Genomic DNA, 26798 nt, shown 5'->3' with positions numbered 1-26798 from the left:
ACTTAGCAAACTGATTACGAAGACAGTTTATCTGCTAATCAGCAATGATTGACCAGATTGAGCATCTCTGGCCTTATGTAAGCCAGTCAATCAGTTTCTGAATCTGCTGCTGAGCTGTTGAAATAACATTAATAATTCCCTCACATCTCAGCCTGAGAATGCCTAACATTCACGCTCGATGAGGCGTTTATCCAGTATTACTGAGTGTGTTGGACTTCAGATCCTGTCAGTATGGAATGTACATGGCTTTATGACGCTGTAGGGTGTATCTGTGAGATATGACCTGTAAACCTGCACTTATTTAGTCATTAAACCTGCAGTAAATAACGGCAATGCTGATTGTCTGCTTAAATCTGCACTTTGAGAGGCTCATCATCGGTCGCTTTATCGAGAATATACACAGATGTGGATGTTTTTACCAGAAACTCACATGACAACAACATCCAAATGATGTGCAAGGGTTACTAACACCAGCAGATGTTAGTGTTACTATCGTATTCAGGGCGGATTTTGCTATTTTGATTGCCTGACGAATAAATGCCAGTTTTTGACGTCAATATGACGCTGGTTTAAGATGTTGGCTCAACGTTGGATTTTCGTTACTTTCCAATATAACCTAAAAACAACCAAATATCAACTTTTAATGATGTTACAGCTTGATGTTTTGTGGACGTTACCACTATGACGTCTATCAGACGTTGGATTTTGGTTGTCATACCTGACGAATAAATGACTGGATTTGAAGTCAATATGATGTTGGTTTAAGATGTTGGCTTTACGTTGGATTTTGGTCAGTTTCCAACACAACCTAAAATCAACCAAATATCAACGTCATTTCACGTCGTTATTGGACGTCAGAATAACATTGTCTTCAGATGCTGGCTAGACATTGAATTTTGGTCACCTGACTTCACGACCTAAATCTAACCTAATATTAACGTCTTATGACATTGTGTGCCTGCTGGACATAGCCATACTGAAAGCAGCAGCAGCAGACAGTTCACCTCAGATCTCTGAAATTAAATAACTAGCAGACGGTCTGAAAATGAAAGTCAGAACTGTGATTCAGTGCAAACCAACAACATCAGTCATTCAGTTGCCTATTAATAATGTTTAAGAGGTTTGAATATAAATACAGCTAGAATTTGAATATTTCCGTTGTGTTTACGTTTAGTTAGGACACGATGTAAATCAAATGTCAAATTCACAGATCTTTCCATGATCTATAATGAACGGAATACAGGCAGCAGTGTTGTGCAGTCGCTGTTTAACAGTGGCCAAGAGAGCTTAACGCACTGTAAAGGCAACCTGTCATGCAAAAAATCCCTTTAATAAGGAGTTTAAACACAGTGTGAATATATCCAGCCTCTAATAATAAAAATAATTAACTCTATTTTTTTATATTAATTATTTAATTCTAAAGTGTCTTCAGAAACACTTTGATTGACATTCTCATCAGTAGGGGAAAGCCCCGCCCACTATTCTCCATCTCATTAGCATAAACAGCAGCCCTGAGTGAGAAGCAGCCATCTGTCCATTAGCCATTAGAGTGTTTGAGCTGCTGAAGATGATGTCAGCATAAGAGGATTATAGATGTGGAGTTTTAGATGAGGAGCGACAGGAGCGACATAGACTGACAGAAGACTGAAGCACACACTGACATTCACATTTTCACTTTTTCACACAGATAGTGTAAATATAGGTAGGTAAATACACTGATAGGTACTATGTCTATATGTACACTACCTTACAAAAGTCTAGTCGTGGATCTCAGTTGTAAGAGCAGCAAATAAACACTGGACTTCTAGTTGATCATAAAGGGTCAGAAGGTGGATTTCTCTGCTGGATCATCTGTTGATCTGCATCAATCATCACCAATACTGCAGAAGACCTACTGGAACCAGCATGGAGTCAAGATTCTCACAGATATCAGTCAAGTTTGGTAAAGGAGAAATCATGGTTTGGGGTTATATTCAGTATGGGGGCGTGTGAGAGATCTGCAGAGTGGATGATCAACATCAACAGCCTGAGGTATCAAGACATCTGTGCTGCCCATTACATTACAAACCACAGGAGAGGGACAATTCTCCAGCAGGATAGCGCTCCTTCTCATACTTCAGCCTCCACATCAAAGCTCCTGAAAGCAAAGAAGATCAAGCTGCTGCAGGATTGGCCAGCCAAGTCACCAGACATGAACATTATTGAGCACGTCTGGGGTAAGATGAAGAAGGAGGCGTTGAAGATGAACACAGAGACTCTTGATGAACTCTGGGAGTCCTGCAAGAAGGCTTTCTTCACCATTCCAGATGACTTTATTAATCAGTGATTTGAGTCATGTCAGAGATGTATGGATGCAGTCCTCCAAGCTCATGATGGAGTCAGACACAATATTCATTCTGTTTCCACTGCAGCATGAGCACATATTCTATACTGGACATTATTGAAGGTTCAGTGAGCAGACTTTAGTCTAAGCAGAGTCAGACCTTACTGTCCTAATCAAATCAGTCAACATCAAGACATGATCAGATTATATTGTGCTCAAATAAGCGTAATCTAGAGGCCTTTACCTTTATTATGAGACACTTCTGACACCAAATCATCAACTAGAAGTCAAGTTTTTATTTACTGTTCCTAAAACTTGGATAGGCGTCAAGACTTTATTCAGGTACTGTATGTGTCTGTGTTTGTGTGTGTGAGTTTTTGTGTATGTGTGAGTGTGTGCGCATGTGTGGGAGCGTGTGAGTGTGTGCGTGCGCGTGTGTGAGTGCTAAAGGTCACCGTGTGTATACTGTTGGCAGTATTTATTGACATGTCCAGCCATCCCTCCATCTCTTCTGTTCATCTGTGAGCTGAGAAACAACCATGAAGCTGAAACTGAAGCTGCCGAACCCGGGTCTGGAGCAGCGGATCCCGTCTCACAGTGAGCTGGAGAAGCTGGAGCTGCAGGAGGCTGGAGAGCGGCCCAAGTGGGACAACAAAGCCCAGTACATGCTCACCTGTGTGGGCTTCTGTGTGGGGCTCGGGAATGTCTGGAGGTTCCCTTACCTGTGCCAGAGTCATGGAGGAGGTAAAACACACACACTATGCACACACACATCACTGATGGAGAATAAAGACACTTTACACAGATGATGATATGCCGAAGATGCTCATACACACACACAATTGTGCAAGAGTCATGGTGGAGGTATACTGGTGGAGTGTTGCATGCAAAACTGTTGCAAACAATTTATTTGTGTTGAATTTGAACAAACAAATTAAATTTAATAATGTTCAACTCAATTTGTCTGTTTAAATTCAGCCCAAATAAATTGTTTACAACCACTTAATGTAAAAAAATTGAGTAAATCCAAGAAATCATCTTTGAATAATTTTTTTTCAGTGTACAACACACACTCATGCACATATAAACACTACACACACATCACTGATGGAGAATAACGACATGCACAGACACAGATGATGATATGCTGAAGATGATTGATATGTGTGTGTTGTGTGTGTGTGTGTGTGTGTGTGTGTGTGTGTGTGTATGATGGTAATGTGATTAAACTGCTGAACTTGAGCATGGTGAAAAACAGCGTAGTTTAATAATATTTAATTTAAATATTCATACTTTAATATAAATGCATGTATTCATACTGATACTTTCGAATCAGCGCAATTCAATTCACTGTGAAAAATACATTTATTCATGTTCAAAAGTATAAAACCAAGCCAAAACTAGCCAAAAATAAGACATTATATTATTTGCACGACAAATATGCATTACATTACATTTGTTAGTATGTCATAAATATGCAAATACATAAATCATAAAGTTTTTAGTGGATCAATTTGTCTTAAATGTGATTTATTTATGTTTTTGATGATCATGATTTTATTTTTGTGTCATTTGTAAAGTGCTTAAATCAGTTTTATTGATTTTTATATCAATATTAAAGTGTGTTATGCTCATGTCTAAATTCAGTCTGTCAGATTAAGTAAAGTTTGTTTATTCTCCATCAGTGAGTCTTGATTTAAAACACCTTTAAATGAGAATTGAGTGATTTCTGCTGCTTTAAAAGAGCACTGCAGTAAAAGACTTGATCATGAGAAATATAACATATCAGTCTATTAAAACAAGTGTTTCTGATATGAGTAAAACTGCAAAAACCAATTAATATGATATATTTTTAAAGACAGAAGTGACGTAACTGTGTGTTATTTTCATGAGACCACTATAAACGCCCCTCATAAACCCAAACGCTCTTAACGGGCTGAAAGCAGACACTTAAAGCGATCATAGTTAAATATTAATGTCATTTCAGGAGAGCAACAGATGCTTCCATTGCTGAAACTCACAATGAGTGGCTATTAAACTCTATAGAAGTTGCCATTCATAAAATATGGAAAATGTGTGTGTTTGTGTGGGAGTTTAACATGGGTAACACTGCAGGATGGAGAGCAAATCTGAATTATCACATACAGAAATAATAATGATAATAATAATAATAATTCCTTACATTTATATGTGTTTTTCTGACCATTTGAAGCACTTTACAAGCTTGTGGGGGGTCTCCTCAACCTCCAGCAGAAATGCAACATCAAAATCAATGGAATTTTCCAGAAAAGCATCTTCACGATGATTCTACAGTATTTTAGGTGATCTTGAGAAGAGCGAATCTCTCTTGTGGTCTCTCTCCTTCACCTCAGGTTATCATCATGGACTTTTGAAGCGTTGGTCTGATAAGATGCTCAGAAAGTTCAGATAAAGACGGATGTTTTCTGACATCATGGTGTTTGGAGAAATAAAACAGCTGCTGTAGAATGACTCAGCTGAAAATCAATACCCAAAATAGCTCAGCGCTATTATAATAATAAGCACAATAATGAATTTGCCATGAATATAACATTAAAGTACAATCTACAGTTTCACTTGATGACCATTTTGAGACTAATTGTGTGCTGTATAATCAGTTCTGGGTGTAATTAGTTACAAGTTACAGTAATTAAATTACTTTTCCACTAAAAAGAGTAAAGTTAGGGATTTAGGTTAGGGATAAATTACATCCAGGAGGTTGTTATCTCAGAATAAAGCCTGTTTATTGGCAGCTCAATATGAAATGCAGCACTGTTGTAGAAGACTGAAGGGTTTGTTCTGAGCAAACAACCATCCTGGATGTACTTTATCATGATTATTACATGGCTACTTGCCACAAATTATAAAAATTAGACACAAAACAATGTTCTGAGAGTTTAATAGTTTATGAATTCCTTAATTAAACACAAAGCTGACAGAAACGAAAACAGCTGATGGAGTATACACTAACCTGCGCATTATTCAGACACTAGATGGAGACAAACAGTCAAAAACACAAAGCTGACAGAAACTAAAACAGCTGATGGAGTATACACTAACCTGCGTATTATTCAGACACTAGATATAGCCAAACAGTCAAAAACACAAAGCTGACAGAAACAGCTGATGGAGTATACACTAACCTGCACATTATTCAGATAATAGATGGAGCCAAACTGTGAAAAACGCAAAGCCGATAGAAACTAAAACAACCGATGGAGTATACACTAACCTGAGCATTATTCAGCCACTAGAGGGTGCCAAACAGTTCCCGGATTAATCTATGTTATTTAGCGGTTGTTATCTGGGAAAAACATACCTAGGAATGTCACGTCTGACCAGTCAGAAACGAGTATTCCAGACAGCCGTGAAATAAACATAAATACTGTATTGTATTGCATTGTTTAATTGCTAAAAATAAGCAATCTGACCCGTTTCAGGAGCGTTTATGATTCCGTTCCTGATCCTGCTGGTTCTGGAGGGAATCCCGCTCCTGCATCTGGAGTTCGCCATCGGCCAGAGACTGAGGAGGGGTAGTGTTGGCGTCTGGAGGTCCATCAACCCATATCTACTAGGAGTCGGTGAGTATTAAACACAACAACACACACAGGATAACAACAGCGTTCATTTAAACATTCCCATACAGAATCACCAGCTGATTAGTCACAGTATATTACAGTTGTACTACATGCTCTCTGAAATAGTGTTTTACGTAGGCATTTATAATTTAATATGCAACAATAAGCATAAAAATCTTTACTATAAATAAGGTCAGTTCTATATAAACAAACCTATTGATGAAAGCCTTTTTGCTAGAAATGAAATTAGTAAGTTTGGTGTGTCATAGTATACAACCTGACAAAAGTCTTCCAGTTGATGATTTGGTATCAGAAGTGTCTCATAATAAAGGTAAAGGCCTCTAGATTTAGATTATTTGAGCACAATATAATCTGATCATGTCTTGATGTTGACTGATTTGATTAGGACAGTAAGGTCTGACTCTGCTTAGACTAAAGTCTGCTCACTGAACCTTCAATAATGTCCAGTATAGAATATGTGCTCATGCTGCAGTGGAAACAGAATGAATATTGTGTCTGACTCCATCATGAGCTTGGAGGACTGCATCCATACATCTCTGACATGACTCAAATCACTGATTAATAAAGTCATCTGGAATGGTGAAGAAAGCCTTCTTGCAGGACTCCCAGAGTTCATCAAGAGTCTTTGTGTTCATCTTCAACGCCTCCTCCTTCATCTTACCCCAGACGTGCTCAATAATGTTGATGTCTGGTGACTGGGCTGGCCAATCCTGGAGCAGCTTGATGTTCTCTGCTTTCAGGAGCTTTGATGTGGAGGCTGAAGTATGAGAAGGAGCGCTCTCCTGCTGGAGAATTGTCCCTCTCCTGTGGTTTGTAATGTAATGGGCAGCACAGATGTCTTGATACCTCAGGCTGTTGATGTTGATCATCCACTCTGCAGATCTCTCGCACGCCCCCATACTGAATATAACCCCAAACCATGATTTCTCCTTCACCAAACTTGACTGATATCTGTGAGAATCTTGGTCCATGATGGTTCCAGTAGGTCTTCTGCAGTATTGGTGATGATTGATGCAGATCAACTGATGATTCAGCAGAGAAATCCACCTTCTGACACTTTCACACACGATCAACTAGAAGTTAAGTTATTATGTATTGCTCTTACAACTGGGATCTACCACAAGACTTTTGTCAGGTAGTGTACACTAATGGGACAGTTCACCCAAAAATGAAAATTTTGTCATTGTTTCCTCCTCATCCAGAGTTTCATTCTTCTGTCCCATATAGAAATCTGTTAGATGAAAATTTATTGCAAGTTACATACGATTAATGACTTCATATTTGGATTTAACAAATATAAAATATGTTGTATATGTCAAATATGGCATTTCGATATATATATTTACCCATTGGAATTATGTTTACACTGCAAATATTTACAAATATATGCAAATATAATAGCTATATATATACACACATATATATATATATATATATTAGAAAAAATGTATAATATATTTTAGAAAATTCCCAAATTTGCCAAAAAAGCCCTTATAAATTAAAAGTCTCACAAAGAAATTGCATTGCTTTGCATCAGTGCATTAAAAAGAGTGGTTTAGTCCAAATCTATGAATACACTGTATAATGTTTCATCTCTTGTGATTATATAGTGAATAACATCACATAGAAATTAAAGTATCTCTCACTCTCAGGTATTGCCTCTATGCTGGTGTCCTTCATCGTGGGCATGTATTATAACACCATCATCGCCTGGGTCATGTGGTACTTCTTCAACTCTTTCCAAGACCCTTTACCCTGGAGCCAGTGTCCTATTAATGCCAGCCGGACAGGTACACACCGTACAAACCATACACACTGTTTGTATACACAAAGTAAAACTGCACACAATTTCCTGTGAGAGGTAGGGTTGGGGATAAAGTTGGGTTAGGGGGGTAGAAAATACAAATTATACACTCTCAAAACAGTGGAGACCTGTGTAATGTCCCCACAAATCAGTAAAACAAACCTGTGTGTGTAGGGTTTGTGTCGGAGTGTGAGCGCAGCTCTCCGGTGGATTATTTCTGGTACAGGAAGACTCTGAACACGACGCCGCAGATCGAGGACTCTGGCGGTCTGCAGTGGTGGATGGTGCTCAGCCTGCTGTGTGCATGGACGGTGCTGTGGGTTTGCTGCATCAGAGGAATCGAGACCACCGGGAAGGTAAAACACCACCCAGAGAACATTCTGAGAAGTAAACTAGCATCCCAGGTCATGCCAAGCACTGTTTACTGACCTGTGGCTAAATATCTGACGCATATGACACACTTTTACATGGTAACGTTTAGAAGGGATACAGCTGCAGAAACCCAGATCGATACGCAAACACAGGCTCATTCTGAAAACGCCCCCCTATATACATTTCTGGAGATCGTGAATTATGTCCCCAGAGGTACATATGACTGCATTTCCTCTTTAAAACGAACGATACGGGGGTGGGGGCGTGTATAACGCTGTTACTTTTCGTGCTTACCAGCTGATCGATTATCTCCGTGTGGACAGCTTTCCCACCGTTATCAGTTTGTCCCGTTAGCTCGCCATGTGCATCAGTGGCCTTAAGGCGCAGAGAGGAGTTGACCATGATGATGCAGTTTGAGTCTGGTGAAGAACGGTTCCAGAAAGTGGGTAAAACAAAAGCCAAAAAATAAAATAAACAAGTAAATAACAAGGTCAGAATGTGGTAAAATCAGAAAACATGGTAAAAATCAGGCGAGGGCTTTTCTTTTTCTGTATTGCTTCTGAAAACACTATCGGTTGGGTTTAGTGAAGGAGTGGGCGCTGGTCAATCTGTGCTTTTGAAAACACTATTGGTTGGGTTTAGGGAAGGAGGAGGGTTGGACAGTCAGTCAGTCAGTCGACAGCGGCCTCTGGTGGATTAACATGAGAACAGCAGGTGTGAATGGCACTCGCGAGAGAGATTTGAGATCTCAAAAAGCGTAAACAGCGGCCTCTAGTAGATTCGCGAAAATAAAAACTGAAATAAAACCTCTCGGGACGTATTTATCGCTCTCCAGAAATGTATATAGGGGTACGTTTTCAGAAAGGCTTGTCATTATAGTGTTTTTTAATAGGTAATTTAATAAATAATATAAATAAATATTATGGGCAGGGTGACGCAGTGGCGCAATACACAGCAAGAAGGTCGCTGGTTCGAGCTTCGGCTGGGTCAGATGGTGTTTCTGTGTGTGGAGTTTGCATGTTCTCCCTGTGTTCGCATGGGTTTCCTCCGGGTGCTCCGGTTTCCCCCACAGTCCAAACACATGCGGTACAGGTGAATTGGGTAGGCTAAATTGTCCGTAGTGTATGAGTGTGTATGGATGTTTCCCAGAGAATGGCATCCGCTACGGATTATTAATAAAAACAATTAAAGGGCACCTATGATAAAAATGAACTTTTGTAGGCTGTGTGTGTAGTATAGTGTGTCCACAGTCATATTGGAGTGATAGAAACACAACAAGTCTTTTTTTAAAGTTTCCTGATGCTAAAATAGGATCCAAATGCCAGTGATTTTGAGACCCACTGCAACGTGACGTAGTTGAATTGATTAACAGTCGCGTATTAACATGTCTCCATAGCAACATGTCTAAACATGCCCACGGAACAGGATTTGCAAAGAAACTGGGATTGTAAAGATCTGTTCAACTCTCTGTGATTAGCTGCAGCTCAACAATGAGCTTTACAAGTTTACAATGTTTTAAATACAGTGTGTTTACATTTACCTTGACAAGTAAAAAATATCGTCCTGTTTTTTATGAAATAATGAGTCAAAATTAAGTGAGTTTTTATTAAAATAAGCTAAATAATCTGCCAGTGGGGTAACTGTGCATTCACACCGAAGGCGACGAGACCATCACAGTAGCCGGAAGTCATTCATTTTCAATGGGAGCCGGCGGCGATTAGCACATCTTCGCCAGTGTGAGCTTCGAGTTGAAATCAAGTCAACTTTATGGTAATGAGCTATGATTCGGTGGCAAGCAATCAGAATGTAATCCACCGCTTGAGAGGATTTCAGAGAACACAGACCTGTGAACTTTGGTCTCAACCACAGTTGTTCGCACGGGTTTTAATATTGCAGTCGCTTGATGTTCAGTCATTTACAATGTTTACTTACAGGGACATGATTTTAAAAATTTATGGCGAGTTACTGATGTGCATTAATGTTATATATATATATATATATATTTAATGGGAATCTTATGCAAACTACAGTACATAACAGTATTGCTGCTTTAGAATATTTCAGCCATATTGACATATTTGATAAGTGGAGCAAGGCCACAGCACAATCAACAACTTGATAATCCACAGCTAAATGAGTTTGATTAAAGGCGCGCGACATTTTCACACAGGAAATCATGTTTTCATGTGAGACTGTAAGTCATTTGCTGATATGCTGCAGCGGCCTCTTTAAATACAAGATCGATGTGGTGAATTTCGACGCTCTCTCGCTTCCGGAGCTGTGACGGCACACAGCGTCGACGTGACAAGTGTGTACTGCAGTCAGCAATGAGGGATTTATTAGAGAGCATGCGCAGTGTTACGTCCACGTGCAGCCGCATTAATAATCTTGTTGATAAATGAGATGATTAACACAGTGAAATCCCCACAATAATGAATAACCAGCCCTCAGAAAGAGCAGATAAACAGGGTTAATCCAGGGTGTGGCGATACTGGTTAAACATTAGCCAACACACTGATTTACCATCTGGTAGCCTGGAAGTTTTGCTAATGCTAAGATAAAACTCATAATGGGAGGAAACTGATATGATGGCTGTATGAGGAGCGCAAAGGGCAGGAGATTGGTCTGCTGTAAAGATAATAAACACCACTAATGGCTGGAGAGGAATCAGTGATAACTGAGATTTCTCTCTGATTTACATCACAGCAAGAGAAGACAACAACACTCGGCTCTTATGAGAAACAAAGGAGATTATTATCAAATCTGATGTAAAAATCTGCTCCTAAAACTGTTAGAATTTGGTGCTGTGCGCAAGCAAATTACTCATTTATTTTATTAAACGCAACACAAATGCTTGTTTTATTATTGTGTGTGATTTAAACGAGGACTCTTTCACTACTGTAAAGATACCTGGTGGGAAAATTAATTTTTATTTATTTCAAAATATTTATTAAATACTTTATTAAAGGGTGGAATTAAGAGTTTTTGTAAAATCTACTAATTCTACCCTTTAATAAAGTATTTAATAAATATTTAGAAATAAATAAAAATTAATTTTCCCACAATGTATCTTTACAGTAGTGAAAAAAGGATATATATATATGTATATATATATATATATATATATATATATATATATATATATATATGTGTGTGTGTGTGTGTGTGCTGTGTGTGTGTGTGTTTATGTTATTAGCTATCAATTAATTTTAAAAAATACATCAATTTTAAGTAATGTATGAAATCTAATGCATTTATTTTAAAACATTAAATCCATAATTTAATAAAATGTAGTAAATTCATTTCAAATATTGTTATGATGCCCAAAATGTTTCATTATTCATAAATGGATTATTATTTATCAATTGTTTTGAAAATGATTATTATTTATTTTCTTTTATTGCTGTATAAAGTTTTGTAAATTAATTGGAAGTTTTAATATGTTTATATATATATATATATTACACAAATCTAAACATAAAAAATGTAATATATACAATTTACAACTGCATTTTTGCACTGCTTAATTCATTCATTCATTTCATTTTCCTTCGGCTTAGTCCATTTATTTATCAGGGGTCGCCACAGTGGAATGAACCACCCATTATCCAGCATATGTTTTACACAGCGAATGCCCTTTCAACTGCAACCCAGTACTGAGAAACACCCATATACTCTCACATTCCCACACACTCATACACTACGGACAATTTAGTTGATCAATTCCCCTATAGCGCATGTGCTTGGACTGTGGAAACCGGAGCACCCGGAGGAAACCCACACCAACACGAGGAGAACATGCAAACTCCACACAGAAACACCAACTGACCCAGCCGAGGCTCGAACCAGCGACTTTCTTGCTGTAAGGCCACAGTGCTAACCACTGAGCCACCATGCGGCCCACTGCTTAATTGTCATGCAAAAAACAGCACTTAAGGCAGATTTACAGGTGTCGCAGAGGTTTGAGTGTGTGTTGCTGATTAGTGTGTGTTCACTGTGTGACTGTAGGGTTCTCTGAGGTTTGAGTGTGTGTGTTCATGATTGTGTTCTGTATACGCAGGCAGTGTACATCACCTCCACCCTGCCCTATTTAGTGCTCACTATATTCCTGATCAGAGGACTGACGCTCAAAGGTTCTGTCAGCGGTATCAAGTTTCTCTTCACTCCAGACGTGAGTCTCACACACTATTATTCTTATTATCAGTGTTACACACGCAATTCTGACTTTATATTGCAATTTTTTTTAAATCTTATTATTTTTTTGTTTTATTTCTTAAATTTTTGGCTTTATTGTACAATTAATTTATCTTGCAGTTGTGACGTCATGTAGCAACTGTACAATTATTTAGCATCTCACACTGTTGACTTACAGCTGTACAATTCTGAGTTGAATGCAATATCAATTTTGAGTTTCTTGCCCTTTTTACTTTACATTCTGACTTTAGCAATTCTACAATTGTTTTGCAGTCCTAAGTTTATCATAATCCTGACTTTACATCACAGTCCTACAATAAATTGACAATACAGATGTTTTATTATAATTTAGAATTGATCCTGAAATGTTTATTTCACTTTATATCGTGCAGCTCTTAGTTTATCTCTCAATTTTGCCATTTATTTCCCACATTTACACTTATTTCTATATATTTATGAACTCTAATAAGTCCGATTTGTACAATAAAAGTTGGAGGTAGAAGCTGAATTTCCCTCACTACTCAGTGAAATGTGATATTTTCATCAATCCCTGCTCATGAAGTGTACACAGAAAAAAGGGTTGCATGCAAAACTGTTGCAAACTATTTATTTGTGTTGAATTTAAACAAACAAATTAAATTTAATAATGTTCAACTCAATTTGTCTGTTTAAATTCAACCCAAATAAATTGTTTACAACCACTTAACGTAAAAAAATTGAGTAAATCCAAGGATTTATCTTTTTTTCAGTGTAGCGGAGCGCGGGGTTAAATGTAGCACGGAGTTTTAAGGTATTTGCTCAGGATTAACCATGGCATGCTTCTGAGGATTTCACCACAGTGTCAGCAGACGTCTTCCTGCCAATTATTGAAAGCTTTCAGTGAAATTTGGATGAGAAACACAGGAGAAACCATTTTTGCAGCATGAAAGTATTTATTATTATACTCGATATTTTTTTATTTAATAAAATCTGTAAACGTATGTGTGTCAAATCTATTGTTGTAATCACCGCCTTAGCCTGAAATATGAAACCATTTTGAAAGATGTAAGAAACACACAGTGACCGCTAGCCCTGAGGAAAACACAACACAGCGAGGCTAGTTGTAACAGTGGGTTACATTTAAGCCACACACTGTTGGACACCGATTAAACTAACACAATAATTGTTAGAAATTTGAGTGTAATGTTGAGAACTTATTAAATAAAAATGCTTTTTAATAGTAAATATTACTATTTTATTGCTAATAATGCAAATAAATGCGTTGTATAATAATGGATAAGTGGATAATAATGCAAATAGATTCAAATATGTTTATCCAATAAACAACCAAATACATAAACACACTGAGCTATGTAGAACAAAAAAGAAATGAGCCAATTACTGAGGAAATATAGCTACTATTTACAGTAAACAGAAATTAAATTAACTGTGTAATATCTGCCTTAGTAAGCATGTGGTACAGCCAGCCTGATCTCACGAGAAAACGTAAGTATTTTACGTTTTGACAGTTTAGTGGATAATTCGTACGAATTCGTATGAGTTCAGTCGTACGAAATGGTACGATTTTAAAAAGGAGGCGTGGCACCTAACCCCGCCCCTAAACCCAACCGTCATTGGAGGATGAGCAAATCGTACTAAATTGTACGAATTAGATCGTACGAATTAGCCACTAAAAAAAAAGTTACGAATTGCCGTGAGATTGTGTTGGTACAGCTGACCCTCTGTCTGTTACACCTTGCCCCGCAGGTGAGGTAAATAGTAACACTTACTCCTGGCACTTTTATCAATACTGCACAGAAACCATGGGTCTGGCGATCATAACTCCAGTGCTCATTTGTAGGGGAGGCTTGTGTGTTGTTGGTATAAAGAAATGGTTTGTCTAACCCCATTACTTTGTTCATTATTTGACCAAAACCAAAATAATGCCCCGCTCTCCCCTACATCAGGTGTGTGTATGCTGTATATTCAGTGTGTGTGTGTTTGTGCAGGTGAATGAGCTTCTGGATCCGCAAACGTGGCTGGATGCAGGAGCGCAGGTTTTCTTCTCTTTCTCTCTGGCGTTTGGAGGACTGATCGCCTTCTCCAGCTACAACTCAGTGCAGTGAGTGAATATACCAGTGAAAAACACAAGTCTGTGCTCTCACGACGGCGACTGTTTTAATAAAGAGAAAATGTTTGATTTTCTGACAGTAATAACTGCGAGCAGGACGCCGTCATCATCTCTGTAATCAACGGCATGACGTCCATTTATGCCGCCATCGTCATTTACTCCATCATTGGTTTTAGAGCCACAGAGAGGTTTGACGACTGCCTCAATGGGTAACCTCATCTCTCATACACACTAACACAGCTAAACACGTAGTTAGAGATGTTTCTATGCGCATTTATAGAAATATTGACTATACACTATAAGAAATGATCAGTTTTCAGTATTTTGTGATTGATGGTTTGATTTTTCCTCATTTATTTCTGCTTCTGAATTGCATTATGGGATCTTGAGCTTTCTTCCAACCACCTTTAATCTTGAAAAGTGTGTAAAAATTGTCTCTTATTGACGTGTAATAGTTTACAGTGCTATTGTAACCCCGCCGGTTCTACACCACCCAACCCGCTCCAAGCTGGTATTGAACAGGCAACCTTCCGCATGAGAGTCGGTTGCTCTAACAAGGAGGCTAAAGACCACGGCCTCTAGCATCTGTCTAGCCTCTAGCACGGCCTCTAGCATCTGTCTAGCCTCTAGCACGGCCTCTAGCATCTGACGCATCTGAGCACCTTTAGAGGTCAGAGGAGTGATGTTTACCTGCACAGCACTTACTAGCTGGCCTCCATTACACTATATTACCTGGGTTGGTGTTGTATATTACTCTACAAAAACATATACATGCATACGTGTATTTCCAGCACAGCGAGTCAATGACGTTTTTTATTTTTAATAAAAAATATTAAATATATTTGAACTATATTATAGTTGTAAAGGGTCATTTATTAATGTATTACACAAGTAAAAAATCTAAACAATACATTAAATCTATTATTATCAAACAAATATCATAGAATTATCTAATAAATCAGTAATTAATCAGTTTTGCATGTGTTGTTTTAATGTAATGAATACAAAATATGTATGAATATATTACTTTTACAATGTAATTAACATTTCCTAGGAATGCATGATATATTGGTGACCACATCAATATCAGCCAATTATTGGTATTTTTAATGTTATTGTTATCAGTCTGATAACAAAATGAAGCCAATATCTTTAAGCCAATGAATTATGTATTATTTCTGCTGCTGGAACAGCTTCACATGGCATGCTGCTTGCCACTTTTTTATTATTTTGCTGCTATTTTGGTTATTTTTCACTTTTATTTCTGCATTTTTGTCACGCAGTAGATTTGATTTATAGAAAGTAAAGCCGACCTTAAACATAAAAGTTTATATAAAGAATACAGAATAATAAAGTTCAGAGATCAGTTCAAACTTTCCAAAACAACAAGTAAAGTTGTTCGCAGTATGCGTTTGCCTTTTGTTTTTGCAATCATGCAAAAAAGAAATGAAAAATGAATATTTAACAGCTAATATATCGGCCTCCAAATCTAAAGAGTTATCGGTATCGATCAAAAACTCTCTATATGAGCATCCACAACTTATACTAATGATATTTCTCACTTTTTAAAAATTGTATTAAAAATAGCATTTTTAAAAAATATTTTGCATAAATAATTTTATAACTGTGCATATATATATATATATATATATATATATATATATATATATATATATATATATATATATATATAAATGGAAATACTTTACAATAAGCAATAAGGTTGATTAGTTACTGCATTTACTAACATGAACTAATCATGAACAACACTTGTACAGCATTTATTAATCATAATTGAACATTTACTAATGCTTTATTAACATCCAAGTCCAGGCTTGTTAACATTAGTTAATGCATCGTGAGTTAACATGAACTAACAATGAACAACTGTATTTTCGTTAACTAACATGAACAAATACTGTAGTAAATGAATTGTTCATTGTTTGTTTATGTTAGTAAATGCATTAATTAACATTAACTAATGAACCTTATTGTAAAGTGTGACTAAAAAAATAATATGTGGTTTGCTCTGGAGACAATCCAGAACTAATATTGCTGAAGGAGGATAATAATATTGAGCTTAAAATGGGTTTAAAACAATTAAAAACTGCTTATATTCTAGCCAAACTAAAACAAATAAGGCTTTCTCCAGAAGAACAAATATTAGAGGAAATACTGTGAAAAATTCCTGAATCTGTTCAACATCATTTAGGAAATATTCGATATTCGATAAAGAAAAAATGAATCACAGGAGGACGAATAATATTGACTTGATATTGACTCACCATGCCTTTTCTTCTCTCTCACAGTAATATTCTGTCTCTGCTGAACGCGTTTGACCTGCCGGAGGGAAACATCATCGAGAGTAACTACACTGAGGCTCTTCAGCAGCTCAACATCAGCAGACCAGACATCATTCAGGAGCTGCAGCTCAAAACCTGCGACTTGCAGACGTTTCTGAGCCAGGTCTGCTTCACTGCACCACCAGCAGATCCTCAGTATTGGGCTGAAGTGTACACTCTGTTAAAATATCAGTTTCCAGATGTAGTGATTACAGTGTAGAGTCAATGTTCTCTGTGCTGTTGTGTGTTTATCAGGGTGTTGAGGGGACGGGTCTGGCGTTTATCGTCTTCACGGAGGCCATCACTAAGATGCCGGTGTCTCCTCTGTGGTCGGTGCTGTTCTTCATCATGCTCTTCTGCCTCGGTTTATCCACCATGTTCGGCAGTATTGAAGGTGTTGTGGTGCCACTGCAGGATCTTGATATCCTCCCGAGAAACTGGCCAAAGGAGGCATACACAGGTGAGATGTTCTCTGAAAGCAGCAGTAGAAAGAGTAGTAAAACACAATTCACATTTATTCGCACAGGGCTTTTCAGATTCATTCATGTTCCAAAGTAGCTTCACAAAAAGTGTGCACTATTGAAAAACAATACTCAAATCCTACTGGACTTTATGTTGTTGTTGTCCTGTTTCGTGTGCCTTCTCTTAAACATGACTGTATTGTTTTATGTGATGCTAATTAAAAAATAATAATAGATTATAGTCAGGTAAAGCACCATTACTTGCCCAAAAATGTGCGAGTAAACGTTTCTATTGTAAATACTACTCAAAATATGAGTAAAAGTAGCCCTTCTGAAAGTACTCAAGAGTAGTGAGAATTACACAAGGTTGATGAGTTTACTCTGTGTAACATAGCTGTGCTGATGCTATTGGTGTCCAGCAGGTGGCGCTGCAAACCAAGCTCCTGCAGCACTGATAGAACAAGCGCAGTTTGTGTGTGAAAACGAAACATTCTGTCGTGAATTTAGTGATTGTTTAAGGTCATTTTGGTGATTTCAGACATCAGACTTTAGATATAAAAACTGTTTCACTCAGTGTGCGTGATGATTTTGCATCTGCTTGGACACGTTCAATACTGCTGTAAGTGTCTGCTGCGTTTATAAAGCATCTGTGTCTTGAGGTCGGTCTGTCTGGTGTGTTTTTTCTATCCGAAATTTGATTGGATGGGAATTACAGGACTGATTGAACTTAGCCAATCAGCATAAGCTAGAAAACAAAGTAGAGACTGCAGGTTGAAGGGAAACAGGATTAGAGGGTTGAAGGGTTCAACAAAATGTCATTGAAGGATTCACAGAGCCTTAGTGTATTCCCCTATAGCGCATGTGTTTGGACTGTGGGAAAAACCGGAGCACCCAGAGGAAACCCACGCCAACACGGGGAGAACATGCAAACTCCACACAGAAACACCAACTGACCCAGCCGGGACTCGAACCTGAGACCTTCTTGCTATAAAGCCACAGTGCTAACCACTGAGCCACCGTGCCGCCTCAATTAGAGTAACTAGAGCATTTGTTATTCATTATTTACACCACTGACTGAAGGGTAAAATCTGAACCCACTGTTGATATTTTAAGAGTGGTAAAAACAGTCTGCATGCCCAGCGCATAGTTTAAAGGGTTGTGCTTATTCTCTTGATGAGTTTTGGGCATAATATGCATTAAAGCAAACAGCCTCATCTCCAATTCCCTTTAAGAGTATGCTGTGCATTCACTACTTACAATAATGGACTTGAAAACCTGAACGCTTCACTAACAATGAAGCTGATCAGCTTGAGCACGAGGTGAAAAACATCAACAGAAGCGCCAGATTCACCAAAGCTTCCTAAACTGAAGCAGGAGAAGGAGCATTTCTCATATTTATGTGGACAATAGTAATCTTCTACATGTTAATCCTTTAATTTGTCATGTTTAAAGATATGTATGTGCTGCTGCGCATCCCTGTGTGTGTAATAAGCAAAGTATACATGCCATTGACTTTAGAGTAGCTTTGAGTCGGTCAATGGAGCGGTCTATTACAGTTGCCTCAAAATAGCAACACATCAACATCGCACCTTAAAAGTACACATCCACTGCACATATACATTTGTAATCATGTTCATATATTTGCATACTTCTGATCATTAATAGCGACCTGTACATATCTTCATCTATTGTAAATCTCTGATCATAGTTAATAATAGTTAATGAATTAAACTGAATTAATACAACCTGTATATAATGTCCATCGTTCATCCATCTGTAAATATCACCATAGCTTTTATATAACGGCACTTTATAACTTATACCCGTCTCCTGCACTCACTGCTATTGCACTGCTGGGTAGACCTAAACTGCATTTCATTGCTTTGTGCAAGTGTAATGACAATAAAGCTGAATCTAATCTAATCTAAACGCCTTCTTTTCAGACCACGCTCATAAGCACGAATGCATTTGCTATTTAAAATGATGTCAAAACGATTCCTGCGCTGAAACTAGCATTAAACACTTGCTTTGCATCTGGCACGTGGTTGATAGGCTCCAAAGTGTTCCCAAATATGAGCTGATTCCAGTGTCTGTGTTTGTCTCTGTGTTCCAGCTTTGGTGTGTGTGGTGTCTTTCGCTTTCGCCGTTATATTCGCTCAAGGTTCAGGGGAATATTGGCTGGCTCTGTTCGATGGCTTTGCCGTATCCATTCCTCTGCTGATCATCGCCTTCTGCGAGATGATGGCTGTGTCGTACGTTTACGGTATTGACAGGTGAGTCCACAGAAAGAGCATCAGACTTTAATAACCACAGCAAATTAAAGCTATAGTAATACTTCAGATGGTGGAACATATTTCAAGCAGAAGAGCTGTTTCAGTTCAGTTTTATAGGATGTCACTGTTGAAGGATGGTCTGTATTATTCACCAATCATCCTCTAACAATATTGCAATTGACCTTACACATATATTGCAGTTGTGTTGTTTCCAGTGCATGTTGGACTCCGGTAGGGCTGCACTTTGTCACCGGTTCTGCTCATAATTTTTATGGACAGAATTTCAAGACACAGCCTTGGTCTGGTGGGGGTCTGGTTCGGGGACCACAGGATTTCATCTCTGTTATTCACAGACGATGTTGTTCTGTTGGCTTCATCGAACATGGACCTTCAGCATGCACTGGGGCGGTGTGCTATCGAGTGTGACGCGCCTGGGATGAGAATCAGCACCTCTAAGTCCGAGGTCATGGTGCTCCACTGGAAAAAGGTGGTTTGCCATCTCCAGGTTGGAGCAAAGTCCTTACCTCAAGTGGAGGAGTTCAAGTATCTTGGGGTTTTGTTCATGACTGAGGGAAGGATGGAGCGTGAGATTGACAGGTGGATCGGTGTAGCGGCAGCAGTAATGTTGTGGTAAAGAAGGAGCTGACCGAAAGATGAAGCTCTCGATTTACAGGTCAATCTATGTTCCTACTCTCACCTATGGTTATGAGCTTTGGGTCATGACCGAATAGACAAGAGCTCGGATACTAGCGACAGAAATGAGTCTCCTCCGCAGGGTGGCAGGGCGCACTCTTATAGACAGGGTGAGGAGCTCTGTCACCCGAGAGGAGCTCAGAGTAGAGCCGCTGCTCCTCCACATCGAGAGAGCCAGCTGAGGTGGCTCGGGCATCTGTTTCTGATGCCTCCTGAACACCTGCCTAGGGAGGTGTTCCAGGCATGTCCCATCAGGAGGAGAACTCAGGGATGACCTAGGACACGCTGGAGGGACTATGTCTCTCGGCTGGCCTGGGGTTCTCTCCTGAGACTGCTGTCCCTGCGACCCGGCCTCGGAAAAGCAGATGAAAATGAATGAATGAATGAATTGGCCATATGCACAGGGACTTTTAATTTTCAATAAACCAGCTCAAGCACTTCCTGTGAGCTGTTACGGCATTATAAACTCACCACATTAAGGATCTGGTTTCTTTAAACGTCACAGATCTTCACTGCCTGATTGATATACCATATAAAGGGGCTTTCAGATCAGACAAGACACACTGCATTAAATGACACTGCTCTGCACCATGTCTTTACAATATGAACATCTATTTTACCTTAGTATTTTCAGTGGCGCTTGTGTTTTCATTTCGTTTACACTTGAACAACTAAATGAATACTAAGGTCTATTTAAATGACTATATTTGAACTAAATGACATTATCGATTCTGTAAAAGGAACCATCTGAAACTGAAAATAGTCACATTAACCTTTCACCTGAAGTATATCAGCGGCTGAAAAACACTTGATGTGCATAAACCCCATTATACAGATGTTTAATTCTGCATAACAGAATGTAAAGAGCTCATTTGGTGAATCTGACCTGTTGATCTTGTTGTTGTGGTGTCACAGATTCAATGACGACATCAAGTTCATGATCGGCCACAAACCCAACTTCTTCTGGCAGGCGACCTGGAGACTCATCAGTCCTCTGATAGTGCTGGTCATCTTCCTCTTCTACTTCGTCACCACCGTCAGCAAAAAACTGACATACATCGCCTGGGACCCGGAGTCTGTACGTCAAAAACAAACACACACACACACACACACGCACACACGCACACACACACTCAAGTGCACTTCAGCAATATTAGTTTTGGATTGTCTCCAGAATAAACCACTGTTATACAATGACTTGCCTAATTCCCCTAACTTTACCCTAATTACCCTAGTTAAGCCTTTAAATGTCACTTTAAGCTGAATACTAGTGTCTTGAAGAATATCTAGTCTAATATGTGCTGTCATCATGGTGAAATCAGTTATTAGAGATGAGTTATTAAAACTATTATGATTAGAAATGTGTCGGAAATGATCTTCTCTCCGTTAAACAGAAATTAGGGGAATAAATATACAGGAGGGTGAATAATTCTATACATGTATGTTCAAACAAACACAGTAACAGTCATGATTTTATTGTAAAACAGCACGAAGCGCCATCTGCTGTTAAACACCAGCATGGATTGAAGTGAATAAAGTATCCAGAATTAGTTTTTTCAGGCCACGTTCCCTTAATCAGCACTTTATTTCAACAGCTGAGACCAATAGAGTTTACAGAAGACATGTTTTAAACCACGCTGTTTTTGCCAGTCCTTGTATAATAAAAAACTATTGTTAAACAAGTATATTAACTTAGCACATTTAAATATATAACTCTAATTACATATATATACACACATATATACACACACAGCAGAATATATATATATAGTTTTAAATACCAAATATTCTTGCAGCTATATATATATATATACGTATGTCTGCAAGAATATTTGGTATTTTGGTATTTAAAACTAGCCCAGAGCGTTTCTGCTGTTTTAAACTGAGCTCAGAATCCAGAGGGAATAGTGGCGCATTTAGGAAATCTCAGGATTGATTTCTGGAACTATTTTTTCGCCACAGCTATACATGTATAATGACAAATGAACTGAGCATTTACCTGTTCTGAAATTAGTCAGAATTATTCACCCTCCTGTATATTTATTCCCCTAATTTCTGTTTAACTGAGAGCAGATTATTTCCAGCACATTTCTAATCATAATAGCTTTAATAACTCATCTCTAATAACTGATTTCACCATGATGACAGCACATATTAGACTAGGTATTCTTCAAGACACTTTTCAGTATTCAGCTTAAAGTGACATTTAAAGGCTTAACTAGGGTAATTAGGGTAAAGTTAGGGTAATTAGGCAAGTCATTGTATAACAGTGGTTTATTCTGGAGACAATCCAACACTAATATTGCTGAAGGAGCTAATAATATTGACCTTAAAATGAGTTTAAAACAATTAAGAACTGCTTTTATTCTAGCCGAAATAAAACTAATAAGACTTTCTCCAGAATAAATAATATTAGAGGAAATACTGTGAGAAATTAACGAAGTAAGTGCACATGCTAACCGTCTGTTGTTTTTCAGGAGAACTTCCCGACCCTGTCCACGCTGCAGTACCCGAGCTGGATTTCTGCCATCATCTTCATTCTGGCCGGTATTCCAGTGTTGATCATTCCTACAGTAGCTCTGATCAGACTCATCAGGAACCGCTGCTGCAAGAAGGAGGAAACACACACTGCAGAAACACCATACTCCATCTCTGACAGAGTACAGATGATGGAGGAGACGGAGCAAAACAACCCCACCACCACAGCATTACACTGACACACACACACACACACCGCAGAAACACAATACTCCATCTCTGACAGAGTACAGATGATGGAGGAGACGGAGCAAAACAACCCCTCCACCACAGCATTACACTGACACACACACACACACACACTGCAGAAACACCATACTCCATCTCTGACAGAGTACAGATGATGGAGGAGACGGAGCAAAACAACCCCACCACCACAGCATTACACTGACACACACACACACACACACCGCAGAAACACCATACTCCATCTCTGACAGGATACAGATGATGGAGGAGACGGAGCAAAACAACCCCTCCACCACAGCATTACACTGACACACACACACACACACACACCGCAGAAACACCATACTCCATCTCTGACAGAGTACAGATGATGGAGGAGACGGAGCAAAACAACCCCACCACCACAGCATTACACTGACACACACACACACACACACCGCAGAAACACCATACTCCATCTCTGACAGGATACAGATGATGGAGGAGACGGAGCAAAACAACCCCACCACCACAGCATTACACTGACACACACATACACACACACCGCAGAAACACCATACTCCATCTCTGACAGGATACAGATGATGGAGGAGACGGAGCAAAACAACCCCACCACCACAGCATTACACTGACACACACACACACACACACACACCGCAGAAACACCATACTCCATCTCTGACAGGATACAGATGATGTAGGAGACGGAGCAAAACAACCCCACCACCACAGCATTACACTGACACACACACACACACACCGCAGAAACACCATACTCTATCTCTGACAGAGTACAGATGATGGAGGAGACGGAGCAAAACAACCCCACCACCACAGCATTACACTGACACACACACACACACACACACCGCAGAAACACCATACTCCATCTCTGACAGGATACAGATGATGTAGGAGACGGAGCAAAACAACCCCACCACCACAGCATTACACTGACACACACACACACACACACCGCAGAAACACCATACTCCATCTCTGACAGAGTACAGATGATGGAGGAGACGGAGCAAAACAACCCCACCACCACAGCATTACACTGACACACACACACACACACACCGCAGAAACACCATACTCCATCTCTGACAGAGTACAGATGATGGAGGAGACGGAGCAAAACAACCCCACCACCACAGCATTACACTGACACACACACACACACTGCAGAAACACCATACTCCATCTCTGACAGAGTACAGATGATGGAGGAGACGGAGCAAAACAACCCCACCACCACAGCATTACACTGACACACACACACCGCAGAAACACTATACTCCATCTCTGACAGAGTACAGATGATGGAGGAGACGGAGCAAAACAACACCACACTCCACTGACACACACACTCACACACACACTGCATATCGTACTGTGTATGACTATGTGAATAATAAAAATTGAATTCGACACAAACATAAACACCGCAAACACACTCTCTCATACTCACACAAACACTCATAGACACAAATATAGACACACACATATATATACTATACATAACTATATATATACACATATACACGGACACATACACACTCGCTCTTACACACACACTGCATATCATACTGTGTATGAGACAAAAAATAACATTTGATTTTGATACACAAACACAGTCACACACACACTCAGACACACACACACACACACACACACACTTGAGCATACCCACGTTTTATACATGAGAGATCTGGACTGGGAGCAAATATGTGAATCACTAAACTGCAAAAGCCCAAAGGACTCGGCTTTGATGAACTCAAAATGAAGTTATTGTCTGTAATGAAGAGTTTATAAACTGCTGTAATCTGACATGTCTCTCGATTCTGAGTTTAACCCAATACAGGGCACTTATTTAGACACTCTACTGTTTCTGAGGGTTATTACAAGACTTTTAAACATTTATGACTTGAAAACAATAATATATATATATAATAATGAATGTCAGTGATGTTAGCATATATTTTTAACTTGCTCAGTGGTGTTTAATCCAGCTAGTTGACCTTTTTTATTGTTTATTTGCTTGCAAAAATGTCCTGCAATTATGAGTTTATTGCAATTTCTTACATTTATTGTCATTCTTGCAATTCTTACTTTTTTCTGTTTGATGTAATTAAGAGTTTACAGCCTTTCTTACAGCAATTCTGACATTATTTCTCATGATTCTGAGTTCATATCGTGCAGTTCTGAGGGTTTTTTAAATAAATAAATCTATAATTAATGTATAAATGAACTATAAATTAACTAAATACATATTTCATCAGCTTTTCATAGGCAAACTTGCAGTTCTATATATTGCAATTTTTTCCAGAATTGTGACATTAACACATAATGAGTTTAATTGATTTATTGCTATTTATACTTATTATTATTAATTTATTATTATTATTATTATTATTATTAATTTATTATTAGTATTATTAATTTTACAAATCTGAGTGCATCACAATTCTGCTAGTTCTCAAAAAAGGCAAACTTGCAAGTCTAAATATATATTTAATTTGTTCTTTTAAATGTTTTGTTTATCAAAATTGCTACTTTTTTTGTTTATAGTTATTTAAATATAATTGATATATTTTATTATTTAAATATAATTGATATATTTTATTATTTAAATATAATTGATATATTTTATTAAATAAATATAATTGAAATATTTTATTATTTAAATATAATTGATATATTTTATTATTTAAATATAATTGATATATTTTATTATTTTAATATAATTGATATTGTTTTTACAGTCTATTGTTTATAGGCATTCTTGCAGTTCTTCGCTCATAATTTGTTCCCTTTTTCTAAGTATGCATTTGCGAGTTTATGAATTATTCAATGAAATTATTAGAAAAAGTCAGATAATTGTGAGATAAAACTTTTGCATTTGCCTTTCTTTTATCTTTATTCCATATCAGAAAAAAGCCTCCACACCCATATGCATACGATATAAACAAAGCTTGTAAGTTATTCATTACTGATGAATTCATGCACAACAAACTTCATGTCAGACAAGGTTTTCTTTTGTAAAAATAATGTAATTTTGTTCTATACCTGTTAATATATGTGTAAAATAAACATTTGAAGGATGTACATGTTTAATCTGGAATAAAACATTGTTCTCATCAGGGTGTATATGCATTATTGTGACTGTAATATACAGAATTATTAGCCCCCCTAACTTCTGTTTAACAGAGAGCAGATTTTTCAACACATTTCTAAACATAATAGTTTGTTCTGGAGACATTCATCCATTTCCTTTTCAGCTTAGTCTCTTTATTAATCAGGGGTCGCCACAGCGGAATGAACCACCAACTTATCCAGCATATGTTTTACCCAGCGGATGCCCTTCCAGCTGCAACCCAACACTGGGAAACACCCACACACTCTTGCATTTACACACATACACTACGGCTAATTTAGTTGATCAATTCCCCTATAGCGCATGTGTTTGGACTGTGGAAACTGGAGCACCCGGAGGAAACCCATGTGAACACGGGGAGAACATGCAAACTCCATACAGAAACACCAACTGACCCAGCCGGGGCTTGAACCAGCGACCGTCTTGCTGTGAGGCGATCGTGCTACACAATGCACCACCGTGACGCCCTGTTCTGGAGACAATCCAACACTAATATTGCTGAAGGGGGCTAATAATATTGACTTAAAATGGCTTTAAAAACAATTAAAAACTGCTTTTATTCTAGCTGAAATAAAACAAATAAGACTTTCTCCAGAAGAAAAAATATTAGAGGAAATACTGTGAGAAATTCCTGAATCTATTCAACATCTTCTAATCATTAGAGGAGGATGTGATTGTAGATGTGTAATAAAGTGTTTGTGATGTGCTTTCGTTCTTAACGA

At 38.2% G+C, this 26798-nt stretch overlaps 1 protein-coding gene across 1 annotated transcript; it reads left to right on the top strand.

The window, feature by feature from the left end:
• Positions 1-2811: 2811 nt before the first annotated feature.
• Positions 2812-24799, top strand: slc6a19a.2 (solute carrier family 6 member 19a, tandem duplicate 2). The gene is made up of 12 exons (XM_056480097.1): positions 2812-3067; positions 5782-5922; positions 7593-7730; positions 7919-8100; positions 12177-12287; positions 14299-14411; positions 14501-14629; positions 16730-16886; positions 17018-17222; positions 19337-19496; positions 21105-21267; positions 22667-24799. The coding sequence occupies exons 1-12, from the start codon at positions 2863-2865 to the stop codon at positions 22904-22906; spliced, it is 1944 nt and encodes a 647-aa protein (XP_056336072.1). The 5' UTR covers positions 2812-2862; the 3' UTR covers positions 22907-24799.
• The last annotated feature ends 1999 nt before the right edge of the window (positions 24800-26798 follow it).

The sequence above is a fragment of the Danio aesculapii genome, chromosome 19 (assembly GCF_903798145.1).
Source record: "Danio aesculapii chromosome 19, fDanAes4.1, whole genome shotgun sequence".
Classification (NCBI taxonomy): domain Eukaryota; kingdom Metazoa; phylum Chordata; class Actinopteri; order Cypriniformes; family Danionidae; genus Danio; species Danio aesculapii.
The sequence above is the reverse complement of the archived record's forward strand: the minus strand, read 5'-3'. Positions and strand labels throughout refer to the sequence as shown.